General features: G+C 38.0%; 1 protein-coding gene across 1 annotated transcript in view; it reads left to right on the forward strand.

The window, feature by feature from the left end:
- Window positions 1–27434, forward strand: part of LOC128656538 (cytochrome b5 reductase 4) — a 1054602-nt gene that overhangs the window by 1002421 nt on the left and 24747 nt on the right. The window contains exon 15 of the mRNA XM_053710489.1: window positions 24786–24950. Coding sequence (XP_053566464.1) covers window positions 24786–24950 — 165 coding nt within the window. The remainder of the gene's footprint in view (window positions 1–24785; window positions 24951–27434) is intronic.

Below are 27434 nucleotides of genomic sequence, written 5' to 3' on the forward strand. Positions count from 1 at the left end.
CTCGTAAACCAGTTAATCGGCATATCTACCACAGGGTGTGGAGGACCTACTTATTCTGGTGTGAAGAGTGTGGGTTTTCCTGGCACAGAGTTAAGGTTGCCAGGATCTTATATTTTCTCCAGGATGGGCTGGATAAGGGCCTTTTTGCTATTTCCTTGAGGGGATTGATTTCGGCCCTGTTGGGTTTATTGCATAAGAGACTGGCTGAGCTTCTAGGCATGCAAGTTCTTTGTTATGGCTCTGATTAGGATCAGACCTGTGTTTAGATCTGGGGCTCCTCCTTGGAGCCTAAATCTTGTTCTAAATTAGTCATTTTTATGTAATAAAATAGAAATAGATTCTGAGATTTTAGTGTTTTGGAGAGTAAACTGATGCAACATATTTGAATATCTGTGCAAACTAAATGTTAAAAAAGTGTTTTTTATGCTGAAACAAAATATGATTTGTATGTGTACCTTACATGAAAAGCACTGACACTAGTGTTTAATTGCAATGTGTCCAAAATAATAAAAATGTCTTTAGCTGTAAAATACATTAGCAGCACAGGGGTTAACAAATGACATTGGACAACAGAAAATACACCATTATATAGCTGTTAAGATTCATTCAGGGTACAATTTCATGGCCAGTTTATCTGCTAGATGACACATAACAACCTTGCTCGGGCATACCAGAGGCAAGAATAGCCCTTATAATACATTTAATAAGGGGTTACATGAGCTCTCATAATGCATTCTACTTTTACCAACATCATTAACTAAAGTTAATGAAGTCAAATTATGTTGCAAGGTCAAAACTCATCAGCTTGCAAAGCTTGGAGCTTCTAAATGTATCAGAGAAAATGAATATAACAAATTGATAATAGTGTATCTCAGTTTAATCCACTAGACAACCAAACTACATCAATAAAACATAAAAAATTGATAATAAAACAAAGTGAACAATGGAGGAAGTGTGGTTGTGCCTATAACTGCTCCCCCTTCGGGACAGACAGAATTGTCTAAAAGTGGAATAAACAATATTAACTAAACTAAAAACTCAAAAAATGAAATTGAGAATCATATACATGAATTAATATATGATCTTTAATACCACATTAAGAATAGTCATAAAAAATATTTTATGAAAAATGAATACTCCCTTTATTTGATAGTATAACCCTTAGTAAGAAACATACAGAATAACAAATAAAATAGTATATAAATAAATGTAAATAAATGACTGGCCATTAAAAAGAACCCCTAACTTAATATATAAATTATCCCTAACTCAATATATAAATATACTGCATCAGTAACCTATGGGAACCATTAGAGCAGTATACATAATAAATAAATTAAAAGGATATTTTATATATAGTAAAATGTTATCAGAATCAAAAAACCATATATTTGAATAATAAAAGTATCCTAACAGACTATATAACATGCTATAAATATTAAAATTTAAAAGCTATTTCTTTCAATATAAATATATATATCCTAATTGCAAGTCTCCTTCTGATATATATTAAAATATAGACTCTTATCCCAGAGTAAGGCAAAAAAACTTTCCAACTTCTCATAAAATCCGATGAATAAGTCTTAAAAGATGTCTTAGTAAGTACCGGTAAATGCTTAATATATTTATAAATCCTTGTTGTTAGCAAAATGTTTTGTATCCAAACAAAGTCTTACTTTATATTGGAAGAGGACATGCTCCTTAAAGGACCAATCAACACATTAGATTTGCATAATCAACAAATGCAAGATAACAAGACAATGCAATAGCACTTAGTCTGAACTTCAACAAATTTCAAAGTTATGTATATTTCCACTCCCCTTGTACCATGTGATAGCAATCAGCCAATAACAAATGCATATACGTATAGTCTGTGAATTCTTGCACATGCTCAGTAGGATCTGGTGATTTAAAAAGTGTAAATATAAAAGGCTGTGCACATTTTTTTCAATGGAAGTAAATTGGAAAGTTGTTTAAAATTACATGCTGTATCTGAATCATGAAAATGTAATTTAACCTGAGTGTCCCTTTAAATGATGATAACCCTGTTTTCTCCACTCCGCTGTCTTTGAATGTAGCGGTCTTTTACCCGCAGGCGGAAGTGGGCTCAGGTTGCAAGGAGTTCCGTTTTTGAAAAAAACGTACGAGACGGACGTTTTTCAAAAACGGAACTCCTTGCAACCTAAGCCCACTTCCGCCTGCGGGTAAAAGACCGCTACATTCAAAGACAGCGGAGTGGAGAAAACAGGGTTATCATCATTTAAGGAGCATGTCCTCTTCCAATATAGCAGCTTTAATCACACACTTATAATCTCAATCATTTCTTTTAGAGGATATACTCTTACTTCTCGTGCTCTTCAAACGATATATAGACGACATTTTGATTGTGTGGAGAGGTTCTGAAGAGAATCTAAAGTTATTTTTTCAAACAATGAACATCAATGACAGAGGCCTCCATTTTACTTATGAATACAGTAGAACATCTATTTCCTTTTTAGATTTAGAAATATATGTAGAAGAAGGTAATATTGAAACCAGAACATTCTTCAAAAAAGTAGATTGCAATAACTACATACATAAAAATAGCTGTCACCATGAGAAATGGAAAGGTAATATACCAACTGGACAGTTCCTTAGAATTAGAAAGAACTGTTCCAAACACACAGACTTCGAAACACAAATCAAGGTTCTACAACAAAGATTCTATGATAGAGGTTACTCAGAACAAGAAATTGAAGGAGCAATCAATAGAGCAACTACGACAGAAAGAAGTTCCCTTTTACAATATAAAAATAAAGATATACCCAAAGATATTGCTGAAAGGAATGAATACAATGTAGCCCTCATCACAGACTATAGTGAAAACCATCAACTAATAAGGAAAATAGTCAATAAGCATTGGCATATAATCAAGAAGGACCCCATAATAGGAGACATGTTAGCCTACAAACCTAAAATTATATTTAGGAAGGCAAAAAATCTAAAGCAAATTTTAGCACCAAGCGAGTTAACAAAGGACAAAAAAAGCCTGGTAGATCAAGATCTTAAAGGCCATTCTCTTAAAGGTTTTTTCCCCTGCCATTTATGCAGAGCCTGCAAATTTAGCAATAAGAGCAGTTCAATACATATAGAAGGAACAGGAGAAAATTTTGCCATAAAAGACCTTATTAGATGTTCAAATAAAGGGGTCATATACCTTATAAAATGTTCCTGCAATTTGATTTACATTGGAGAGACCACCCGAATGTTACGGGATAGAATCCGAGAACATTTATGTAACATCGATAAAGGCAATCTTGACACCCACTTATATAAACATTTTAGGGATATTCATAATAACAACTTACAACATTTTAAATTCTGGGGTATATGTAAAGTAAGAGGGGATTGGAGAGGGGGCAATTTTGAGACCAAACTCCTAAAAAAAGAATCAAAATTAATATATAAATTGGATACCCTCTATCCAAGAGATGGACTTGTCTCCATTTCTAGGAGATTAAATCCTAAGAGTAATATACACAGTAGTAAAAAATTTTTAGTATCTAATTTAGTATCTATGGTATTATCTGTCTCCATTTCTAGGAGATTAAATCCTAAGAGTAATATACCACAATAGTAAATTTTAATATCTAATCCGGTATCCATGGTACTAAATCCACATCAATTCCCAAGTCTCATATCAAGTGTTCACACCATCGACATAATTATATTATCATAATGGAAATGTCCAGGTTAGGACTTTATATGGCACATTAAGACCTGATGTATAGATGATTCACTCACCATCTCTTTATAGTTCACAAAAGGCGGAGACTATAACTAAATAACAATTAATTAAGAATGAGGAACACAGAAGTAACATATATATGATATCAAGGTGACCAAATAATCCAGGATAAAATGCTAAAATTAAGATCTATTCATACATTAAGAATATATTCCACAACCACTTATAAAATATAATGTCAAACATATACATGTTCATATAGACCTATATATTAAGCAGATTACCACCTTTTGGAATTACCACCCTGAAATAATATATTTCATGACTATTCATAAAATATAATGTCAAACATATACATGTTTATATAGATCAATATATTAAGTAGAATACCACCCTTTGGAATTACCACCCTGAAATAATATTTTTCATATGCTTTTTGCATATACTTTTTTTCATAATTATGTCCTTATTTATTATTATTTTTTATTTATTATTTTTCATTTTTCATATAAATGTTTTCAATTTTAGAAAAATAGAGAACCGATATAGCAAACAAAAGTCCGTATAAATACATCACCCCAAAATTCCACCTAAAATACAATGATTCCACAAATCCACCTTAAGTCAAAAGTATTAGAAACTGATCAACCAATAAGAAAGAACCGGCAGATTTTTAAATGAAGTTCTGGGAGCAACTGACATCTTGAAAAAGCCCAGATATACGGGTGAAACGCGTAGAAGGAGGAAGTTGCTCACCTGCCAAGAACCCACTACACTAGGTACCTAGTTTTAGCCCGCGCGTGTAATACGCTAAGAGCGGGTGTTTGCTCAAACCATCCATTTATTTGAACCGGGACACAGCGGATCATTCACACGCAAGAAACGGCGTGTCCTACATCCCAGGGGCTGTCAGCCGGGATCCAGCAGGACTCTCATACGCAAGGAGCGGTGAGTCTTTTTTACGGAGGACGAAAAGCCTAAGGTTGACAAGCCTCACATACGCAAAGAGCGGCGTGCTAAAGGCAATCAGACCGACACCAGCAGCAATCTGACCGTAGCTGCTACAACATTACGTGAGTCACTGTTATAATTGTCCACATTCAGAGGTGATATACGGATACAAAAGACATAAAATAATACACTTTGGTGTACTTAAACAGATTCTGTTATATACATATAACAAATGGAACATTGTTACATATTACGGCTATAGAGTGAAAGTTACACTTACAAAATTACCAGCAAAGCTATATCGAACTAACACCTGTTGTATTATCAGAAAGGTCCATTGGACTAACTCCGGATAAAGGGACATTATAAGTTGAAGATTCACCATAAGATATATGTAGTGATCGGAACTTACAAACCCGTATTCTATTTTTTAACAAGTTTTTTAACACATCTTTATTTTTTGATATTATTTTTTGATATTTTTGCGCAATATTTTTAATAGGGTGGTATTCCTTAAAGATATTTGTAACATTGTTATTTTGATCGACTTTTATTGTTTTTTATTTTGTACTGAGCTATGTATCTTTATTAGGGAGACGTCCCTGTTATCTTTTAAAACACTGAGTAAAATTGACTATTCTTAACCTCCATTGTATGTATTATTTATATGATTAGGTGTGTCAAGTTACTTTAGCTTTAGCGCCCTCTCATTAGAGTATTACTCTTCCAATATAAAGTAAGACCTTGTTTGGATACAAAACATTTTGCTAACAACAAGGATTTATAAATATATTAAGCATTTACCGGTACTTGCTAAGACATCTTTTAAGACTTATTCATTGGATTTTATGAGAAGTTGGAAAGTTTTTTTGCCTTACTCTGGGATAAGAGTCTATATTTTAATATATATCAGAAGGAGACTTGCACTTAGGATATATATATTTATATTGCAAGAAATAGCTTTTAAATTTTAATATTTATATTAGCATGTTATATAGTCTTTTAGGATACTTTTCAAATATATGGTTTTTTGATTCTGATAACATTTTACTATATATAAAATATCCTTTTAATTTATTTATTATGTATACTGCTCTAATGGTTCCCATAGGTTACTGATGCAGTATATTTATATATTGAGTTAGGGATAATTTATATATTAAGTTAGGGGTTCTTTGACTGGCCAGTCATTTATTTACATTTATTTATATACTATTTTATTTGTTATTCTGTATGTTTCTTACTAAGGGTTATACTATCAAATAAAGGGAGTATTCATTTTTTATGACTATTCTTAATGTGGTATTAAAGATCATATATTAATTCACGTATATGATTCTCAATTTCATTTTTTGAGTTTTTAGTTTAGTTAATATTGTTTATTCCACTTTTAGACATTTCTGTCTGTCCCGAAGGGGGAGCAGTTATAGGCGCAACCACACTTCCTCCATTGTTCACAGCTTCTAAATGTATGCAGATAATAAATACAAATGTGTTAAAACAATGAAATAAAATATGTCATACATTTGAAAGAGTAGAATTTGTACTCATTAAACATTTTTGCATGGAAATTAGAATAAAACTTCCTGTAATAGCATGTTGCATACCACAGTCTACATTAGTCAATGGATGATGGGGTGAAAACAACTTTATTGATGAGCAGTAAATTCAAGTAAATCCATTAAACCAACAACTAGAGCAGCAAAATATTGTCTGCAATATGTTTTAAGGTGTCATCTATCTAATTTCCAATATCATAGAAGGGCTATTTGGATAGGTTTTTTATTCATGTTTTTTTTGTTTTGTTTTTTTAAAAAAAAGGTGTTTCGAATACATAAGAGAAGCTGGTTTTCTCACTTTGTACCACATTATCTCCTTGGGTTTTATACCATGGGCCACCAGTCTCCCTAAAGGTTATGTTGTGAGTTTGCTAGATGTAGACCTGTTTGCCTGGTATTTTGGACAGGACTGTTTGTTTTTCTAGGCAGGACTAGACTGATATACTGCAAGAATGTCATTCTCTATGAATGGCACATTTTGAGCTAGAAAGAAGTTGTTCCTAGGGTGGTATTAATCCACAGAACACACTATTATAACTTTGTTTATTCCCCGGATTGAGCACTTTTGGTATCAATCCAGAATATTTTTATTCTGAGTTGAAACATCATGTATTGCAGAAGTCATTTGCTCCATCTATTTTCCCATCCAGAAGAAGGGTAGTAGTACCATATTATCCAGTTTATTACATAAAAACAAAAAAACAAACAAACTAACAAATAATGTATATTTGATATCTTTATTATCTAATATCAAGGGATAAAAATGCAATGTTTTCAGAGCCACACAAGGTTAATCTGTTACACACTATCTATGATACTCAAGCTACTTCCTTATTGTTAATCTGGAGCAAACTAGTACAGCTCAGGCCTCTGGTCTGTTAGAACCTTTAGAAGAGAGACCCTCTGATACTTTACCCCTTCCTGTTTGTATTTGCTTTGTAAGCATTCTCATGTGTTATCCCCTGTTGTGCTGAGTCTATTTCTACCCATAAACAGAGTTTTGCTGGGTTTCAGAGTATTAAAAGGTTTTTGCCTTATCAATGTTGCTCCCTGAAGTACTAATCCAAACTTTCTCTAAAACTTAATGAGTATATTCACTCTGCTATTAACTATTTTGCCTCTAGATGTTAGGCGCAGGCGTTTGCAAGGATTTTAAGGTGATGTCAGGTTACCAGGAATCAAACAGAGACGTGAAATACTAAAATAATCACACCTTTATTAAAAAATTAATAAAGAGTCAAAAAACGAAACGACATGCCAGGAGTGAAAAACAGAGTAGGTAGTCAGACGAGCCGGGTCAGGAGCCAAAGCGAGTAGTCAAACAAACCGGGGTCAGAAACACAAAGATCAGCAGAGTCAGTAACAAGCCAGGAACTCACAAAGACGTCTGAGACAACACAAGGACAAAGGCAGACTGAACTGAGGCACTTTATATAGTAAGTGATGACATCATAATTCTGGGACTTCAACATGTCTCTCACTGGTGATGTTCTCCAGTTTGGCCATAAGAGGGCACCTAGGTGTAGTGAACAGCATTACACACTCTGCAGCAGGCAAAAATAGAGACAGGTGAGTAAAATGGGCAGCCAGCAGCAAATAACAAAGGACAGCAGGGTGAAACCCTGACAGGTGGTCCTTCTTTGGCCTTTAGCTCATCAGAGACTTCCCTTTGGTGTGGGCCTTCCAAGTTACCTATTGATGATAGGAGTGTTTCTGACTTTGAAGGCAGTCTTTCTGATTTTCATGACCCTGCTGCAGTGCTGTGCCCTTTAATTTCAGGCTTTAGCATTTTCATGCTTTATTTTGGAAAGTTTTAATTGCTTTAAAGGTATAGGATTGTACTGCTTCAGTTTATCAACCAGTTAGGAGGATTGATAAATGCTTTATGTTCCATCTGCTAAGTTTAAATCTATGTTCCCTCTTCTTTCTGCTAATACAGAGATTTGGGAAACTATTCCTAAGGTGGATGCAGCTTTTTCCACTCTTGCCAGGCCTATTTCTATTCCTTTTGAGGATAGTTCCTCTTTTTAAGGATCCTTTAGATAGAAAACTTATAGGTTTTCATAGGTGAACCTTTCAGTATGATGCAGCAGTGGAAATGACTCGCATTAATGCAAAAAATGCTGCATTAGCTGTTATAGCTAGACGAGCTTTGTGGCTTAAGGCTGGATCTGCTGATATGGTATTTAAACGCAGATTGCTTTCTTTTCCCTTTTAAGGTAAATTTCTGTTTTGGCCTGGATGCTATTATTTCCACAGTCACTGATGGTAAGGGAACTTCTCTGGCCCAAGATAAAAAAAAAACTAAGGGTAATCTTAGATCTGCAAGGCATTTTTGTTTCTTTAGCTAATCTAATGCTCAGAAAGCTTCCCACTGCTCAGAGTTCTGGCTACTCAAAATCTTCCTGGTAGTCCATCCCATCTTGGTTTTGTGTTTAATCCTGGAGGCAAGAGGAAGCCAGTGAAGGGATTGGCAAAGAGGTGTAGCAGATGAAGTGTGACGTGTAAGGAAGATGAGCCTGGCAGATGCATTCATTATGGATTGTAAAGGAGCTAGACGGCAGCTAGGGAGACCAGAGAGGATTGGGTTGCAGTAGTCTAGGCGGGAAAGGATGAGAGAGTGGATTAAAAATCTTAGTTTTGTCTTGTGTAAGGAAATGTCTAATTTTAGAGATGTTTTTAAGGTAGAAGCAGCATGCTTTAACTAAGGACTGAATGTGAGGAGTGATCCCAAGACATCGGGCATGCAGGGTAGGGGCAATGATTTGGTTATTGACAGTTATAGAAAAACGGGGTGGGGGGATTTTGGAAGAAGGAGGGGGATAAGGAGCTCAGTTTTGGAGAGATTTATCTTAAGGTAGTGAGAGGACATCCAAGATGAGATATAAAAAAGACAGCTAGTGACATGGGTTAGCAAGGAAGGAGAAAGGTCAGGTGCAGAGAGGTAGATGGTGTCATCAGCATACAAATTATATTGAAACCCATGGGACGTTATTAAGGAACCTAATGGTGATGTTTAGATTAAGAAGAGAAGGGGACCGAGGACAGAGTCTTTTGGTACCCCAATAGAAAGTGGTAATGTGGTAGAGGATGCCCCAGAAAAGGCTACACTAAAGGTACGGTTAAACAGATAGGAAGAGAACCACGAGAGAGCTGTCTTGCAAATGCAGAAGGATTGGAGAGTTTGGAGCAAAAGAGGGTGGTTGACAGAATCAAAGGCTGCAGACAGATCAAGGAGGATAAGCAGAGAGAAGTTTGGATTTTGCTGTAACTAAGTCGTTGGTAACTTTAACAATTTCTGTCTCTGTGGAGTGATGGGGTGAAATCCAGATTGCAGTGGGTCAAGGAGGGAGTTTAATGTAAGGAAATGGGAAAGACTTGGATATACTAGCCTTTCAAGAAGCTTCATGGCTAGAGGAGTAGAAAAATAGGGCGGTAGTTGGATGGGGAGGTTGGATCAAGAGGAGATTTTTTTGATGATAGCTGTGACCAGTGCATGTTTTAGAGATGAGGGAAATATACCGGTTCTGATATATAATATTATATATATATATATATATATATATATATATATATATATATATATATATATATATATATATATATATATATACTGGAACTGCAGAGCTCTCTATAGAGTTGTCCCTACCACAGACAGGAACCTTCTTTTCTGCAATTCCAGTCAGACAATGTTACAGCAGTGGCCTTTGTCAATCATCAGGGAGGAACTTGCAGTTACTTAGATATGAGGGAAGTGTTCCTTATCATCAGCTAGGCAGAACAACATCATTGCATGATTTCTGCTGTCCACATTCTGGGTGTGAACAATTGGGAGGCAGACTTTCTCAGTCGCCAGTCTCTTCACCCAGGAGAATGGTCTCTGAATCCGGAAGTTTTTGACCAGATTGTGAGACGTTGGGGTCTGCCAAAGATATGTCCTATGGCCTGTCGCTTGAATCACAAAATGCCCCAGTATTGTGCCAAGTCTTAGGACCCTTGGGTGAGCATGATAGATGCTCTAGTGGTTCCCTGGTTGTTCAACCTGATTTACATATTTCCTCCATTTTTGTTGATATCCATTGTGATATCCTTGGTATCTTAATCTGGTTTTGAGGTTTATTAAATCTCCTGCTATTGAACCTATGCATGGTTTAGACCTTCAGCTGTTATCCTGAAAGGTTTTTTCAAGATATTTTTAGAAAGGTTTCTGAGCTCTCAGCTTTGTCATACAAACCTCCTTACTTTTTCATTAGGGTAAGACAGTTCTTCAAACTAGCTATTATGTTCTCCCTAAGGTAGTATGTTCAGATACTTTTAACCAGGAAATTGTGGTTTCTTCTTTTTGTCTATCTCCTAAGAACTCTATGAAGCATCTTCTTTGCTTCGTCATGATGTTGTGAGAGCTCTCAAAAATTGTGTGGAAGCCACAAAAGATTTTAGACTTCTTCTTTTTGTGTTTTTTTCTGGGCCTTACAAGGGTCAGTTAGCCATGACTGTTACTTTAGCTGCCTGGCTTAAAGCCTTTATTCAATAAAACTCCAATAGTATCAATCGGCACCTGGATCACTTGCACGCCACGTAGGGGTACCACCAGACCCTACCAAATATATCAGTAAAAGTCCAAAAGATGTGGCAGCAATAAGTGAATTCAAATGGTCATGCTTGACAAAATGAGGTTGCTCCCGAAACGTTGCTGCTTTGTTTGTTGTGCTCAAATAAATACCATTTGAATTCACTTATTGTTGCCACATCTTTTAGACTTTTAGTAAAGCCTTTATTCGTAAGGCATTTCTGCTCATTCTGCTAGAGCAGTTGGCACTTATTGGGCTTTTCATAATGATGTTTTTATTGATCATATTTGCAAGGCAGCTACTTGGTCTTCATTGCATTCTTTTTTGAAGATTTATCACTAAGTATGTGCATGCCTCTTCTGCGGCCGCTTTTGGCAGGAAACTTCTGTGGGCTGTAGTGCCTGATCAGTAACGTAACTGCCTTCACTGTCAGTCCCACCTATTTCATGGTGATCTTGTAGAGCTTATTGCTTGTTAAAAGATTCCTACAAGTGATGAACTTGTTGGCTCTCACCCGCTGAGTGTCCACAATTAAAGGAAATTCTCCAGCTGTGATATAAAAGACCTTTATTGATCATACAGGGTCCATAGAAAAAGCAATGTTTCAGGCTAGCACTTAGCCCTTTCTCAAGCTTAACATAATGTGAATTTAATGGTGTTTAAATAGCCATTTTGGCGCCAAACATTTGTAATGGCACATATACATCGCCATCTAGTGGTTACAATAGTGAATAATTATGCTTAACATTGTACTGAAAAAATCTCATACATTTCATCATAGAATAATATATTAGCCCCTTCTAGTGGTTAGCAAAATTCATGTGCACAACTCTATATATGTTTTTACATATTTCTAGGGATGGAATTTGCTAGAAAATGCTGCTGATACCGGAGTAATGTAAGTAAAGCCTTAAATGCAGTGATAGCGACTGGTATCAGGCTTATTAATAGAGATACATACTCTTATAAAAGTGTAATATAAAACGTTTGCTGGCATGTTTAATCATTTTTTATATATGTTTGGTGATAAAACTTATTGGGGCCTAGTTTTTTCCACATGGCTGGCTTGAATTTTGCCTAGAAACAGTTTCCTGAGGCTTTCCACTGTTGTAATATGAGTGGGAGGGGCCTATTTTAGCGCTTTTTTGCACAGCAAAAATTACAGACACAGACATCCAGCTTCTTCCTGCATGATCCAGGACATCTCTGAAGGGCTCAAAAGGCTTCAAAGTCGTATTTGAGGGAGGTAAAAAGCCACAGTAGAGCTGTGGCAGTTGTTGTGACTGTTTGAAAAACGTTTTTGTTCATTTATTATTCCGTTTTTGGTATTAAGGGGTTAATCATCCATTTGCAAGTGGGTGCAATGCTCTGCTAACTTATTACATACACTGCCTTTTTTCACTGTTATTTCAAATTTTGACAAAATTTGTGTTTTTTAAAGGCGCAGTAACGTTTTTATATTGCTTGTAAACTTGTTTTAAAGTGTTTTCCAAGCTTGCTAGTCTCATTGCTAGTCTGTTTAAACATGTCTGACACAGAGGAAACTACTTGTTCATTATGTTTGAAAGCCATGGTGGAGCCCCATAGGAGAATGTGTACTAAATGTATTGATTTTACCTTAAACAGTAAAGATCAGTCTTTATCTATAAAAGAATTATCACCAGAGGGTTCTATCGAGGGGGAAGTTATGCCGACTAACTCTCCCCACGTGTCAGACCCTTCGCCTCCCGCTCAGGGGACGCACGCTAGTATGGCGCCAATTACATCAGGGACGCCCATAGCGATTACCTTGCAGGACATGGCTGCAATCATGAATAATACCCTGTCAGAGGTATTATCCAGATTACCTGAATTAAGAGGCAAGCGCGATAGCTCTGGGGTTAGAAGAGATACAGAGCGCGCAAATGCTGTAAGAGCCATGTCTGAAACTGCGTCACAATATGCAGAACATGAGGACGGAGAACTTCAGTCTGTGGGTGACATCTCTGACTCGGGGAAACCTGATTCAGAGATTTCTAATTTTAAATTTAAGCTTGAGAACCTCCGTGTATTGCTTGGGGAGGTATTAGCTGCTCTGAATGACTGTAACACAGTTGCAGTACCAGAGAAATTGTGTAGGCTGGATAAATACTATGCGGTGCCAGTGTGTACTGATGTTTTTCCTATACCTAAAAGGCTTACAGAAATTATTAGCAAGGAGTGGGATAGACCGGGTGTGCCCTTTTCCCCACTTCCTATATTTAGAAAAATGTTTCCAATAGACGCCACTACACGGGACTTATGCCAGACGGTCCCTAAGGTGGAGGGAGCAGTTTCTACTTTAGCAAAGCGTACCACTATCCCGGTTGACGACAGTTGTGCTTTTTCAGATCCAATGGATAATAAATTGGAGGGTTACCTTAAGAAAATGTTTATTCAACAAGGTTTTATTTTACAGCCCCTTGCATGCATTGCGCCTGTCACTGCTGCGGCGGCATTCTGGTTTGAGGCCCTGGAAGAGGTCATCCATACAGCTCTATTGACTGAAATTATTGACAAGCTTAGAACGCTTAAGCTAGCTAACTCATTTGTTTCTGATGCCATTGTTCATTTGACTAAACTAACGGCTAAGAATTCCGGATTCGCCATCCAGGCGCGTAGGGCGCTATGGCTTAAATCCTGGTCAGCTGACGTGACTTCAAAGTCTAAGTTACTCAACATTCCTTTCAAGGGGCAGACCTTATTCGGGCCTGGCTTGAAGGAAATTATTGCTGACATTACTGGAGGTAAGGGTCATACCCTTCCTCAGGACAGGGCTAAATCAAAGGCCAAACAGTCTAATTTTCGTGCCTTTCGAAATTTCAAGGCAGGAGCAGCATCAACTTCCTCCGCTTCAAAACAAGAGGGAACTGTTGCTCATTCCAGACAGGCCTGGAAACCTAACCAGTCCTGGAACAAGGGCAAGCAGGCCAGAAAGCCTGCTGCTGCCCCCAAGACAGCATGAAGGAACGGCCCCCTATCCGGAAACGGATCTAGTGGGGGGCAGCCTTTCTCTCTTCGCCCAGGCGTGGGCAAGAGATGTTCAGGATCCCTGGGCGTTGGAGATCATATCTCAGGGATATCTTCTGGACTTCAAAGCTTCTCCTCCACAAGGGAGATTTCATCTTTCAAGGTTATCAGAAAACCAGATAAAGAAAGAGGCATTCCTAAGCTGTGTGCAAGACCTCCTAGTAATGGGAGTGATCCATCCAGTTCCGCGGACGGAACAAGGACAGGGGTTTTATTCAAATCTGTTTGTGGTTCCCAAGAAAGAGGGAACCTTCAGACCAATTTTGGATCTAAAGATCTTAAACAAATTCCTCAGAGTTCCTTCATTCAAAATGGAAACTATTCGGACCATCCTACCCATGATCCAATAGGGTCAGTACATGACCACAGTGGACTTAAAGGATGCCTACCTTCACATACCGATTCACAAAGATCATCATCGGTTCCTAAGGTTTGCCTTTCTAGACAGGCATTACCAATTTGTAGCTCTTCCCTTCGGGTTGGCCACAGCCCCGAGAATTTTTACAAAGGTTCTGGGCTCACTTCTGGCGGTTCTAAGACCGCGAGGCATAGCGGTGGCTCCTTATCTAGACGACATCCTGATACAGGCGTCAAGCTTTCAAATTGCCAAGTCTCATACAGAGATAGTTCTGGCATTTCTGAGGTCGCATGGGTGGAAAGTGAACGTGGAAAAGAGTTCTCTATCCCCACTCACAAGAGTCTCCTTCCTAGGGACTCTTATAGATTCTGTAGAGATGAAAATTTACCTGACGGAGTCCAGGTTATCAAAACTTCTAAATGCTTGCCGTGTCCTTCATTCCATTCCACGCCCGTCAGTGGCTCAGTGCATGGAAGTAATCGGCTTAATGGTAGCGGCAATGGACATAGTGCCATTTGCGCGCCTGCATCTCAGACCGCTGCAATTATGCATGCTAAGTCGGTGGAATGGGGATTACTCAGATTTGTCCCCTCTACTAAATCTGGATCAAGAAACCAGAGATTCTCTTCTCTGGTGGCTATCTCGGGTCCATCTGTCCAAGGGTATGTCCTTTTGCAGGCCAGATTGGACGATTGTAACAACAGATGCCAGCCTTCTAGGTTGGGGTGCAGTCTGGAACTCCCTGAAGGCTCAGGGATCGTGGACTCAGGAGGAGAAACTCCTCCCAATAAATATTCTGGAGTTAAGAGCAATATTCAATGCTCTTCTAGCTTGGCCTCAGTTAGCAACCCTGAGGTTTATCAGATTTCAGTCGGACAACATCACGATTGTGGCTTACATCAACCATCAAGGGGGAACCAGGAGTTCCCTAGCAATGTTAGAAGTCTCAAAGATAATTCGCTGGGCAGAGTCTCACTCTTGCCACCTGTCAGCGATCCACATCCCAGGCGTAGAGAACTGGGAGGCGGATTTTCTAAGTTGTCAGACTTTTCATCCGGGGGAGTGGGAACTCCATCCGGAGGTGTTTGCTCAACTGGTCCATCGTTGGGGCAAACCAGAACTGGATCTCATGGCGTCTCGCCAGAACGCCAAGCTTCCTTGTTACGGATCCAGGTCCAGGGACCCGGAAGCGACGCCGATAGATGCTCTAGCAGCTCCTTGGTTCTTCAACCTGGCTTATGTGTTTCCACCGTTTCCTCTGCTCCCTCGACTGATTGCCAAAATCAAACAGGAAAGAGCATCGGTGATTCTGATAGCGCCTGCGTGGCCACGCAGGACCTGGTATGCAGACCTAGTGGATATGTCATCTCTTCCACCATGGACTCTGCCTCTGAGACAGGACCTTCTAATACAAGGTCCTTTCAATCATCCAAATCTAATTTCTCTGAGAACTGACTGCATGGAGATTGAACGCTTGATTCTATCAAGGCGTGGCTTCTCCGAGTCAGTCATTGATACCTTAATAAAGGCACGAAAGCCTGTCACCAGGAAAATCTACCATAAGATATGGCGTAAATATCTTTATTGGTGTGAATCCAAAAGTTACTCATGGAGTAAGGTTAGGATTCCTAGGATATTGTGCTTTCTCCAAGAGGGTTTGGACAAAGGCTTATCAGCTAGTTCTTTAAAGGGACAGATCTCTGCTCTGTCTATTCTTTTGCACAAGCGTCTGGCAGAGGTTCCAGACGTCCAGGCATTTTGTCAGGCTTTGGTTAGGATTAAGCCTGTATTTAAAACTGTTGCTCCCCCATGGAGCTTAAACTTGGTTCTTAAGGTTCTTCAAGGAGTTCCGTTTGAACCCCTTCATTCCATTGATATTAAACTTTTATCTTGGAAAGTTCTGTTTTTGATGGCTATTTTCTCGGCTCGAAGAGTCTCTGAGTTATCTGCCTTACAATGTGATTCTCATTATCTGATTTTTCATTCAGACAAGGTAGTTCTGCGTACCAAACCTGGGTTTTTACCTAAGGTGGTTTCTAACAGGAATATCAATCAAGAGATTGTTGTTCCGTCATTGTGTCCTAATCCTTCTTCAAAGAAGGAACGTCTTTTGCATAATCTGGACGTAGTCCGTGCCTTGAAGTTTTACTTACAGGCTACTAAAGATTTTCGTCAAACATCTGCCCTGTTTGTCGTTTACTCTTGACAGAGGAGAGGTCAAAAAGCTTCGGCAACCTCTATCTCCTTTTGGCTTCGGAGCATAATACGCTTAGCCTATGAGACTGCTGGACAGCAGCCCCCTGAAAGGATTACAGCTCATTCTGCTAGAGCTGTGGCTTCCACCTGGGCCTTTAAAAATGAGGCCTCTGTTGAACAGATTTGCAAGGCTGCGACTTGGTCTTCGCTTCACACCTTTTCAAAATTTTACAAATTTGATACTTTTGCTTCTTCGGAGGCTGTTTTTGGGAGAAAGGTTCTACAGGCAGTGGTTCCTTCCGTTTAAGTTCCTGCCTTGTCCCTCCCATCATCCGTGTACTTTAGCTTTGGTATTGGTATCCCACAAGTAATGGATGATCCGTGGACTGGATACACTTAACAAGAGAAAACATAATTTATGCTTACCTGATAAATTTATTTCTCTTGTAGTGTATCCAGTCCACGGCCCGCCCTGTCCTTTTAAGGCAGGTCTAAATTTTAATTAAACTACAGTCACCACTGCACCCTATGGTTTCTCCTTTCTCGGCTTGTTTCGGTCGAATGACTGGATATGGCAGTTAGGGGAGGAGCTATATAGCAGCTCTGCTGTGGGTGATCCTCTTGCAACTTCCTGTTGGGAAGGAGAATATCCCACAAGTAATGCATGATCCGTGGACTGGATACACTACAAGAGAAATAAATTTATCAGGTAAGCATAAATTATGTTTTTCTACATTTGCCCCCAAAATCTGTTATACATCTACAACCACCAAAAAACATGCATGCTAAATAGTTTCTAAATTTTATCCTGAGTTTAGAAATACCCAATGTTAACGTTCTTTGCTTTTTTTGCAAGTTATAGGGCAATAAGTACAAGTAGCACTTTGCTATTTCCAAACTTTTTTTTTTTTCTCAAAATTAGCAATAGTTACATTGGAACACTAATATCTGTCAGGAATCCCTGAATATCCCTTGACATGTATATATATATATATATATATATATATATATATATATATATATTTTTTAGTAGACAACCCAAAGTATTGATTTAGGCCCATTTTGGCATATTTCATGCCACCATTTCACCGCCAAATGCGATCAAATAAAACAAATCTTTCACTTTTTCACAAACGTTTTCACAAACGTTAGGTTTCTCACTAAAATTATTTACAAACAGCTTGTGCAATTATGGCACAAATGGTTGTAAATGCTTCTCTGTGATTGTCTTTGTTCAGAAATAGCAAACATATATGGCCTTGGCATTGCTTTTTGGTAATTAGAAGGCCGCTAAATGCCGCTGCGCACCACACGTGTATTATGCCCAGCAGTGAAGGGGTTAATTTGGGAGCTTGTAGGGTTAATTTTAGCTGTAGTGTAGTAGACAACCCAAAGTATTGATCTAGGCCCATCTTGGTATATTTCATGCCACCGTTTCACCGCCAAATGCGATCAAATAAAAAAAAATGTTAACTTTTTCACAAACTTTAGGTTTCACACTGACATTATTTACAAACAGCTTGTGCAATTATGTCACAAATGGTTGTAAATGCTTCTCTATGAACCCCTTTGTTCAGAAAAAGCAGACATATACAGGGAGTGCAGAATTATTAGGCAAATGAGTATTTTGACCACATCATCCTCTTTATGCATGTTGTCTTACTCCAAGCTGTATAGGCTCGAAAGCCTACTACCAATTAAGCATATTAGGTGATGTGCATCTCTGTAATGAGAAGGGGTGTGGTCTAATGACATCAACACCCTATATCAGGTGTGCATAATTATTAGGCAACTTCCTTTCCTTTGGCAAAATGGGTCAAAAGAAGGACTTGACAGGCTCAGAAAAGTCAAAAATAGTGAGATATCTTGCAGAGGGATGCAGTACTCTTAAAATTGCAAAGCTTCTGAAGCGTGATCATCGAACAATCAAGCGTTTCATTCAAAATAGTCAACAGGGTCGCAAGAAGCGTGTGGAAAAACCAAGGCGCAAAATAACTGCCCATGAACTGAGAAAAGTCAAGCGTGCAGCTGCCAAGATGCCACTTGCCACCAGTTTGGCCATATTTCAGAGCTGCAACATCACTGGAGTGCCAAAAAGCACAAGGTGTGCAATACTCAGAGACATGGCCAAGGTAAGAAAGGCTGAAAGACGACCACCACTGAACAAGACACACAAGCTGAAACGTCAAGACTGGGCCAAGAAATATCTCAAGACTGATTTTTCTAAGGTTTTATGGACTGATGAAATGAGAGTGAGTCTTGATGGGCCCGTGGCTAGATTGGTAAAGGGCAGAGAGCTCCAGTCCGACTCAGACGCCAGCAAGGTGGAGGTGGAGTACTGGTTTGGGCTGGTATCATCAAAGATGAGCTTGTGGGGCCTTTTCGGGTTGAGGATGGAGTCAAGCTCAACTCCCAGTCCTACTGCCAGTTTCTGGAAGACACCTTCTTCAAGCAGTGGTACAGGAAGAAGTCTGCATCCTTCAAGAAAAAACATGATTTTCATGCAGGACAATGCTCCATCACACGCGTCCAAGTACTCCACAGCGTGGCTGGCAAGAAAGGGTATAAAAGAAGAAAATCTAATGACATGGCCTCCTTGTTCACCTGATCTGAACCCCATTGAGAACCTGTGGTCCATCATCAAATGTGAGATTTACAAGGAGGGAAAACAGTACACCTCTCTGAACAGTGTCTGGGAGGCTGTGGTTGCTGCTGCACGCAATGTTGATGGTGAACAGATCAAAACACTGACAGAATCCATGGATGGCAGGCTTTTGAGTGTCCTTGCAAAGAAAGGTTGCTATATTGGTCACTGATTTGTTTTTGTTTTGTTTTTGAATGTCAGAAATGTATATTTGTGAATGTTGAGATGTTATATTGGTTTCACTGGTAAAAATAAATAATTGAAATGGGTATATATTTGTTTTTTGTTAAGTTGCCTAATAATTATGCACAGTAATAGTCACCTGCAAACACAGATATCCCCCTAAAATAGCTATAATTAAAAACTACTTCCAAAACTATTCAGATTTGATATTAATGAGTTTTTTGGGTTCATTGAGAACATGGTTGTTGTTCAATAATAAAATTAATCATCAAAAATACAACTTGCCTAATAATTCTGCACTCCCTGTAGATGCACAATTGATGGATTAGATTAGATTCCTCTTTATGTTATATGGTATTTTCAGAGTTGGTCTAATTGTACTGTAAAGATGGACGGTGGGTGAAAGCTGTTGAAAATCAATGTGTTGTTTTTATCAATTGGTTTTGAATAGGTATCAGTTTTTAAACTACCCTCCCCTTTATAAATGCAAGTATCAAGGAACTGGAGAGAATGTTCATTCCAAGTAAGGGTTAATTTAACACCATTGACAGATCTATTAAGATTGCAACAAAGTCAGTTAGGGATCCAATGTCGCCATACCATGTGCCAAACACATCATAGATGAAGCGCCACCATGTGGCACCATACTCTTTAAACAACATGTTTTCATAAACAAATAATTCTTCAAAGTTGTTCATGAAGATGTTGGCATAGGTAGGTGTGACATTGGATATAATTTCAGAAAAAATGGATTTGAATAGCTTTATATTTTTTTGTCACTTGCCAACATTTTAGCCACTGACATAACCTCACTAGTGTGCTTAATGGACGTGTATAAACGCTACACGTCAAGTGTGAATAAAATATTTTTTTTACTCTGTAAATCTATATCTTCTAATTTCTGTAAGAAATCATAGGTATCTTTAATATATGAGGAAGATTTGATAACATAAGGCTGCAAAATCTTGTCAAGAAAGACAGCAATATTGGTAAAAATTGACCCAGAACCAGCACTATAGGTCTACCCGGTGGCTTTGAATAATTTTTGTGGATTTGGGGCTAAAATACATGATATCTCCTTCTGTGTTTTGTGTGTAGGGTCATAAGTAATGGCTTAATATACTTCTGTATCTCTTAATTGATGTTCAATTTCAGCCACATAATCTTTCTCATCCATTACCACCAAGGCACCACCTTTGTCTGCCCCTTTAAGGGTTAACCCCTTTCTCGATTTAAAGTGCCAGTAAACCTAAAAAATAATGTTATATAATTCTGCACATAGTGCAGAATTAAATAACATTATATGAGTGCTAGCTTTATACAACCTAATATATCCGGTGAGCTTTTATAAAAAAAACAGGGTTTTCCAGGTCCGCCCTCTGTGCTCTACTGAGCGGGTCTGGTTTTCCCTCAGAGCACATCTGACCAGCTGTCTAGTAACAGCCCGGCCCGACCGCGCCATTACACTTAATGCAGCTCGCTCCTGCTCCTGCATTGCCCAAAAGTAATCAGCTCCTTTACCTGTAAAAAAAATACAAACAGTAAAACCTACCACCTACACAACCAACCCCCCAAATATAATACTATCTAAAAAAACCTAAGCTCCCCATTGCCCTGAAAAGGGCATTTGGATGGGCATTGCCCTTAAAAGGGCAGTTAGCTCTTTTGCGACCCAAAGCCCTAACCTAAAAATAAAACCCACCCAATACACCGTTAAAAAAACCTAACACTAACCCCCTGAAGATCGACTTACCGGGAGAAGTCTTCATCCAAGCCGGGCCAAAGTTCTCAACGAAGCCGGTAGAAGTCTTCATCCAAGCTGGGCGAAGTGGTCCTCCAGACGGCATATTCTATCTTCATCCATCCGGCGCGGAGCGGGTTCATCTGTAAGTCATCCGACACGGAGCATCCTCTTCATCCGACGACTAAAGCTGAATGAAGGTACCTTTAAGTGATGTCATCCAAGATGGCGTCCCTTAGATTCCGATTGGCTGATAGAATTCTATCAGCCAATCGGAATTAAGGTAGAAAAAATCCTATTGGCTGATTGAATCAGCCAATAGGATTGAACTTCAATTCTATTGGCTGATTGCATCAGCTAATAGGATTTTTTCTACCGTAATTCCTATTGGCTGATAGAATTCTATCAGCCAATTGGAATCTAAGGGACGCCATCTTGGATGACGTCACTTAAAGGTACCTTCATTCAGCTTTAGTCGTCGGATGAAGAGGATGCTCCGCGTCGGATGTCTTGAAGATGTACCCGTTCCGCGCCGGATGGATGAAGATAGAAGATGCCGTCTGGATTAAGACTTCTGCCCGTCTGGAGGACCACTTCGCCCATATTTTATTTGGGGGGTTGGTTGTGTGGGTGGTGGGTTTTACTGTTGGGGGGGGGTTGTTTGTAACTATTTTCTTTTACAGGTAAAAGAGCTGATTACTTTGAGGCAATGCCCCTCAAAAGGCCCTTTTAAGGGCTATTGGTATTTTAGTTTAGGCTAGGGGGGTTTTTTATTTTGGGGGGGATTTTTTTTATTTTAATAGGGCTATTAGATTAGGTGTAATTAGTTTAAATATCTGTAATTTGTTTATTATTTTCTATAATTTAGTGTTTGTTTGTTTTTTTGTACTTCAGCTAATTTAATTTAATTTAGGTAATTGTATTTAATTTAGTTTATTTAATTATAGTGTAGTGTTAGGTGTTCGTGTAACTTAGGTTAGGTTTTATTTTATAGGTACTTTTGTATTTATTTTAGCTAGGTAGTTATTAAATAGTTAATAACTATTTAATAACTATTCTACCTAGTTAAAATAAATACAAACTTGCCTGTAAAATAAAAATAAACCCTAAGATAGCTACAATGTAACTATTAGTTATATTGTAGCTATCTTAGGGATTATTTTACAGGTAAGTATTTAGTTTTAAATAGGAATAATGTAGTTAATGATAGTAATATTTATTTAGATTTATTGTAATTATATTTAAGTTAGGGGGTGTTAGGGTTAGACTTAGGTTTAGGGGTTAATAACTTTAATATAGTGGCGGCGACGTTGGGGGCGGCAGATTAGTGGCTAATAAATAGTATGTAGGTGTCGGCGATGTTGGGGGCAGCAGATTAGGGGTTAATACATATAATGTAGATGGTGGCGGTGTCAGGAGCGACATGTCGGGGGCGGCAGATTAGGGGTTGATAAATATAATGTAGGTGTCACTCTTTTGGGATCAGCAGATTTGGGGTTTATAAATATAACGTAGGTGGTGGCGGTGTCCGGAGCAGCAGATTAGGGGTTAATAATTTTATTATAGTCTTTGCGATGCAGGAGGGCCTCGGTTTAGGGGTTAATAGGAAATTTATGGGTGTTAGTGTATTTTTTAGCACTTTAGGCATGAGTTTTATGTTACGGCATTGTACTATAAAACTCATAACTACTGACTTTTAAATGCGTTAGGACTCTTGACAAGGTAGGGTGTACCGCTCACTTTTTGGCCTCCCAGGACAGACTCGTAATATCAGCGCTAAAACTGAAAACAATAATATAGGTAAATGCTCTTCAATTATTTTCTTTTTATATACAGTACACTATCATTGTTTAGAAGTTATCTGTTTTTTTTCATTACTTTGCCATTAGTAATACAATCACGTGTACTCTCTGGTTAGTTTGGTTCCCTTTGTCAGGGTCCACTCCAATGCATTTGCCTAAACATAACCATTTATAGCCTCCAGTGTGGCTTCCCTTTTTATGTGTTCCTATCTAAGATAAAATGTCAATGCAGTTGCAAGTTTTCTAATTTTCCATTTTAACAAAACACATATACTTTGGTGGCCCAAATTCACAGCCATTTTAAACAACTTTCTAATTTACTTTTATCATCAAATTTGCTTTGTTCTCTTGCTATTTTTAGTCAAAGGCTAATAAGAGGTAGGCTCATATGCTAATTTCTAATCCCTTGAAGGACGCCTCTTATTTGAACTCATTTGACAGTTTTTTACAGCTAGAGGGCATTAGGTCATGTGTTTCATATAGATAACATTGTGCTCATGCACGTGAAGTTATTTAAGAGCCAGCACTATTTGCCTGAAATGCAAGTCTGTCAAAAAATCTGAGATAAGGAGGCAGTCAGCAGAAGCTTAGATATAAGGTAAATACAGAGGTAAAAAGTATATTTCTATAACAGTGTTGGTTATGCAAAACCGGGGAAATTTATTTTAAACAACAAAAATGTTGGTGTTCACTATCTCTTTAAACTTTGTCTCATAAGTATTGAATGCGAGTTTTTGGGAATTTGCTTTGGCAAATATAGTAGATAATCGAATATAAATAGACATTGCAAAACATATAAATGTCACAATATATTATAAAACAATAAAAAAATGGCACCCACTGTGAACATACATATCGAGTACAATATAAAAGCAATATGTCAAAACACTCAGCTTAAAGGGACATAATACTCATATGCTAAATCACTTGAAACTGATGCAGTATAACTGTAAAAAGCTGACAGGAAAATATCACCTGAGCATCTCTATGTAAAAAAGGAAGATATTTTACATCACAATTTCCTCAGCTCAGCAGAGTAAGTTCTGTGTAAAAAATTATACTCAGCTGCTCCCAGCTGCAGGTAAACAAATTTAAAAAAATGAAGAAATGAACAGCAGCCAATCAGCATCAGCAGTGCTGAGGTCATGAACTCTTACTGTGATCTCATGAGATTTGACTTAACTCTCATGAGATTTCATAGTAAGCTTCCTTTACCTGATTGGTGAAATAATATGAGAGTGCACGATGCTAGTCCCTTCAGATGTCCCAGGACAAACACACTAAAATGCTGCTTAGAAATCCTTTACAATAGGAGGTGGCTGCTGAGGAACTTTTGAGGTAAAATATCTTTCTTTTTTACATAGAGATGTTCAAGTGATATTTTCTAATCAGCTTTTTACAGCTATGCTGCATCACTTTCAAGTGTTTAAACATTTGGGTATTATGGCCCATTAAATAAAAGATATATCAATACCGATAAAGATAAAAAAGCCTGTAAGCGGAGAGACAAAACAAATACAATTACTCCTGAAGGAGGGGAGGAACCCTGAAATGCATTGTGTGATTTACTGACATAGCCAGGCAAGCAGTTTGTTTTGTCTCTCCGCTTACAGGCTTTTTTTTATCTTTATCGTTATTGATATATGTTTTATTTAAGCTGAATGTTTTGACATATTGCTTTTATATTGTAATCGTATGTTGTATGTTCACAGTGGGTGACTTTTTTTTGTTTTATAATAAATTGTGACATTTATATGTTTTGCTATTAAATTCCAATAGCAATTCCCCATTAAAAGATAGCAGCTTCTAAATATGTCACTCCCTTTGTAAAGGGGTTCATTTTGATTTTCTATTTTACTTTTTAGCATTTATTATAAGGCGCTCTCAATTTGTAAATATAAAAAAAAAATATATATATATATATATATATATATATATATATGTAGTAGATAAAAGGTACTGTGTAAAATGTATTATCTGTTTTTTTGTCTCCTTTTCTATTTAGATTTGAATCTCAATTTGTCCTTTCCGAACCAACTGAAACTTGGACTGGAAGCCAGGGTCAGATTTCACATCATCTACTTTCAGAGTCACTTACAAGGAGTAAAAAAGAATCCAAAGTGTTCATTTGCATTTGTGGCCCAAATGGGTTTGTCGATCAAGGACTAAGGTAAATTTACAGTAATAATGTTGTTAATGTTCTATTCATCTTAAAGTGATTTTTTTTTCTTTTTCCTTTTTGAAGCATGATTAAATTGACTTTTGCTCTGTAGTGTTTTTTTTTTTAAAAGATACAGAGAGATTATGGGTTCAATTTATCAAACCCCAGACAGTCATTGTCTGCCCGGCATCACAGAGAGGAGGAAGCAGCATTTGCTTGTCCAACTGCTGTGCTCTACCTGCTCTCACACATCATATTGTGTGAGAGCAGGGCTTGTCAATTATTACAGTTGAATCTAACAAGGATGATTGCTTTACCTCCGCCTCCCTTGAGGTGGCAGAGAGGTTAGGTAGCAGTGGTTTACAGACAACTAACATTTCACAACAGCAGACATCCACAGCACCACATAAAGAGGAATATTCTTGTCTTTATGTCATGTGTTAGCTTACAGAAAGCATATAGGCACACAGCAACAACAAACGCAATGTTTTGGGTTATTCACCCTTAATCATGCTAATCATGATTGATGAATAGCCTGAAACGTTGCTTTCTTTCATGTAATTAGCAAGAGTCCATGAGCTAGTGACGTATGGGATATACATTCCTACCAGGAGGGGCAAAGTTTCCCAAACCTCAAAATGCTTATAAATACACCCCTCACCACACCCACAATTCAGTTTTACAAACTTTGCCTCCCATGGAGGTGGTGAAGTAAGTTTGTGCTAGATTCTACGTTGCTATGCGCTGAAGCCCGGTTTTCCTCTCAGAGTGCAGTGAATGTCAGAGGGATGTGAAGAGAGTATTGCCTATTTGAATACAATGGTCTTCCTCTAGGGGATCTATTTCATAGGTTCTCTGTTATTGGTCATAGAGATTTCTTCTCCTACCTCCCTTTTCAGATCAACGATATACTCTTATATACCATTACCTCTACTGATTCTCGTTTCAGTACTGGTTTGGCTATCTATTATATGTAGATGAGTGTCTTGGGGTAAGTAAGTCTTATTTTTTATGACACTCTAAGCTATGGTTGGGCACTTTATATGTAAAGTTCTAAATATATGTGTTTAAACTTATATTTGCCATGATTCAGGATAATCAGTATTCCTTCATTTCAGACTGTCTGTTTCATTATTTGGGATAATGCATATGAATAAATATTTATTTCTTACCTTGAAATTTTTCAATTGACTTTTTTCCCTGCGGGCTGTTAGGCTCGCGTGGGCTGAAAATGCTTCAATTTATTGCGTCATTCTTGGCGCGAACATTTTTGGCGCAAAATTTTGTCATTTCCGGGGGCCGTAGTTGACGCCGGAAGTTTGTTTGTAGTTACGTCCTTTTTTTGACGCATGTGTATTCAGACGTTTTTTTGCGGCAAAAAATGTGGGCGTCGTCTTCGGCGTCAGAGGATGTGGTGTCATACTTGGCGCCAAAAAATATGGGCGTTGTACTTGGCGCCAATAATGTGGGCGTCATACTTGGCGCCAAAAATGTGGGCGTCATACTTGTTCCACTTTTTTTCTCACATTATTTAGGTCTCACTTTTTTGTTGCTTCTGGTTGCTAGAGGCTTGTTTATTTTGCATTTTTTCCCATTCCTGAAACTGTCATTTAAGGAATTTGATAATTTTGCTTTATTTGTTGTTTTTTCTATTACATATTGCAAGATGTCACAACCTGACCCTGGATCAGAATCTACTACTGGAAAGACGCTGCCTGATGCTGGTTCTACCAAAGTTAAGTGCATTTGTTGTAAACTTTTGGTAACTGTTCCTCCGGCTGTAGTTTGTGTTAGTTGCCATGATAAACTTTCCAATGCAGATAATGTCTCCATTAGTAATAATCCTTTACCTGTTGTTGTTCCTTCAACATCTAATGTTCAGGATGTCCCTGTTAATGTAAAAGAATTTGTTTCTAATTCCATTAGGAAGGCTCTGTCTGTTATTCCTCCTTCCAGTAAACGTAAAAGGTCTTTTAAAACTTCTCATATTTCAGATGAATTTTTAAGTGACCGCCATCATTCTGACTTATCTGTTTCTGATGAGGATCTATCTGGTTCAGACAATTCTGCCTCAGATATTGATACTGATAAATCTTCATATTTGTTTAAGATGGAGTTTATTCGTTCTTTTCTTTAAGAAGTGTTGATTGCATTAGATATGGAGGAGTCTATCCTCTTGATACTAAATCTGCTAAGCGTTTAAATTCAGTTTTTAAACCTCATGTAGTTATTCCAGAAGTTTTTCCAGTCCCTGATGCTATTTCAGAAGTGATTTCTAGGGAATGGAATAGTCTGGATACTTCATTTACTCCTGCTCCAAGGTTTAAGAAATTGTACCCTGTGCCTTCTAATAGATTAGAGTTTTGGGGCAAAATCCCCAAAGTTGATGGGGCTATCTCTACTCTTGCTAAACGTACTACTATTCCTACGGCAGATAGTACTTCCTTTAAAGATCCTTTAGATAGGAAGCTTGAATCCTTCCTAAGGGGAGCT

This window comes from Bombina bombina, chromosome 4, assembly GCF_027579735.1.
Source record: "Bombina bombina isolate aBomBom1 chromosome 4, aBomBom1.pri, whole genome shotgun sequence".
NCBI classification, from domain to species: Eukaryota; Metazoa; Chordata; class Amphibia; order Anura; family Bombinatoridae; genus Bombina; species Bombina bombina.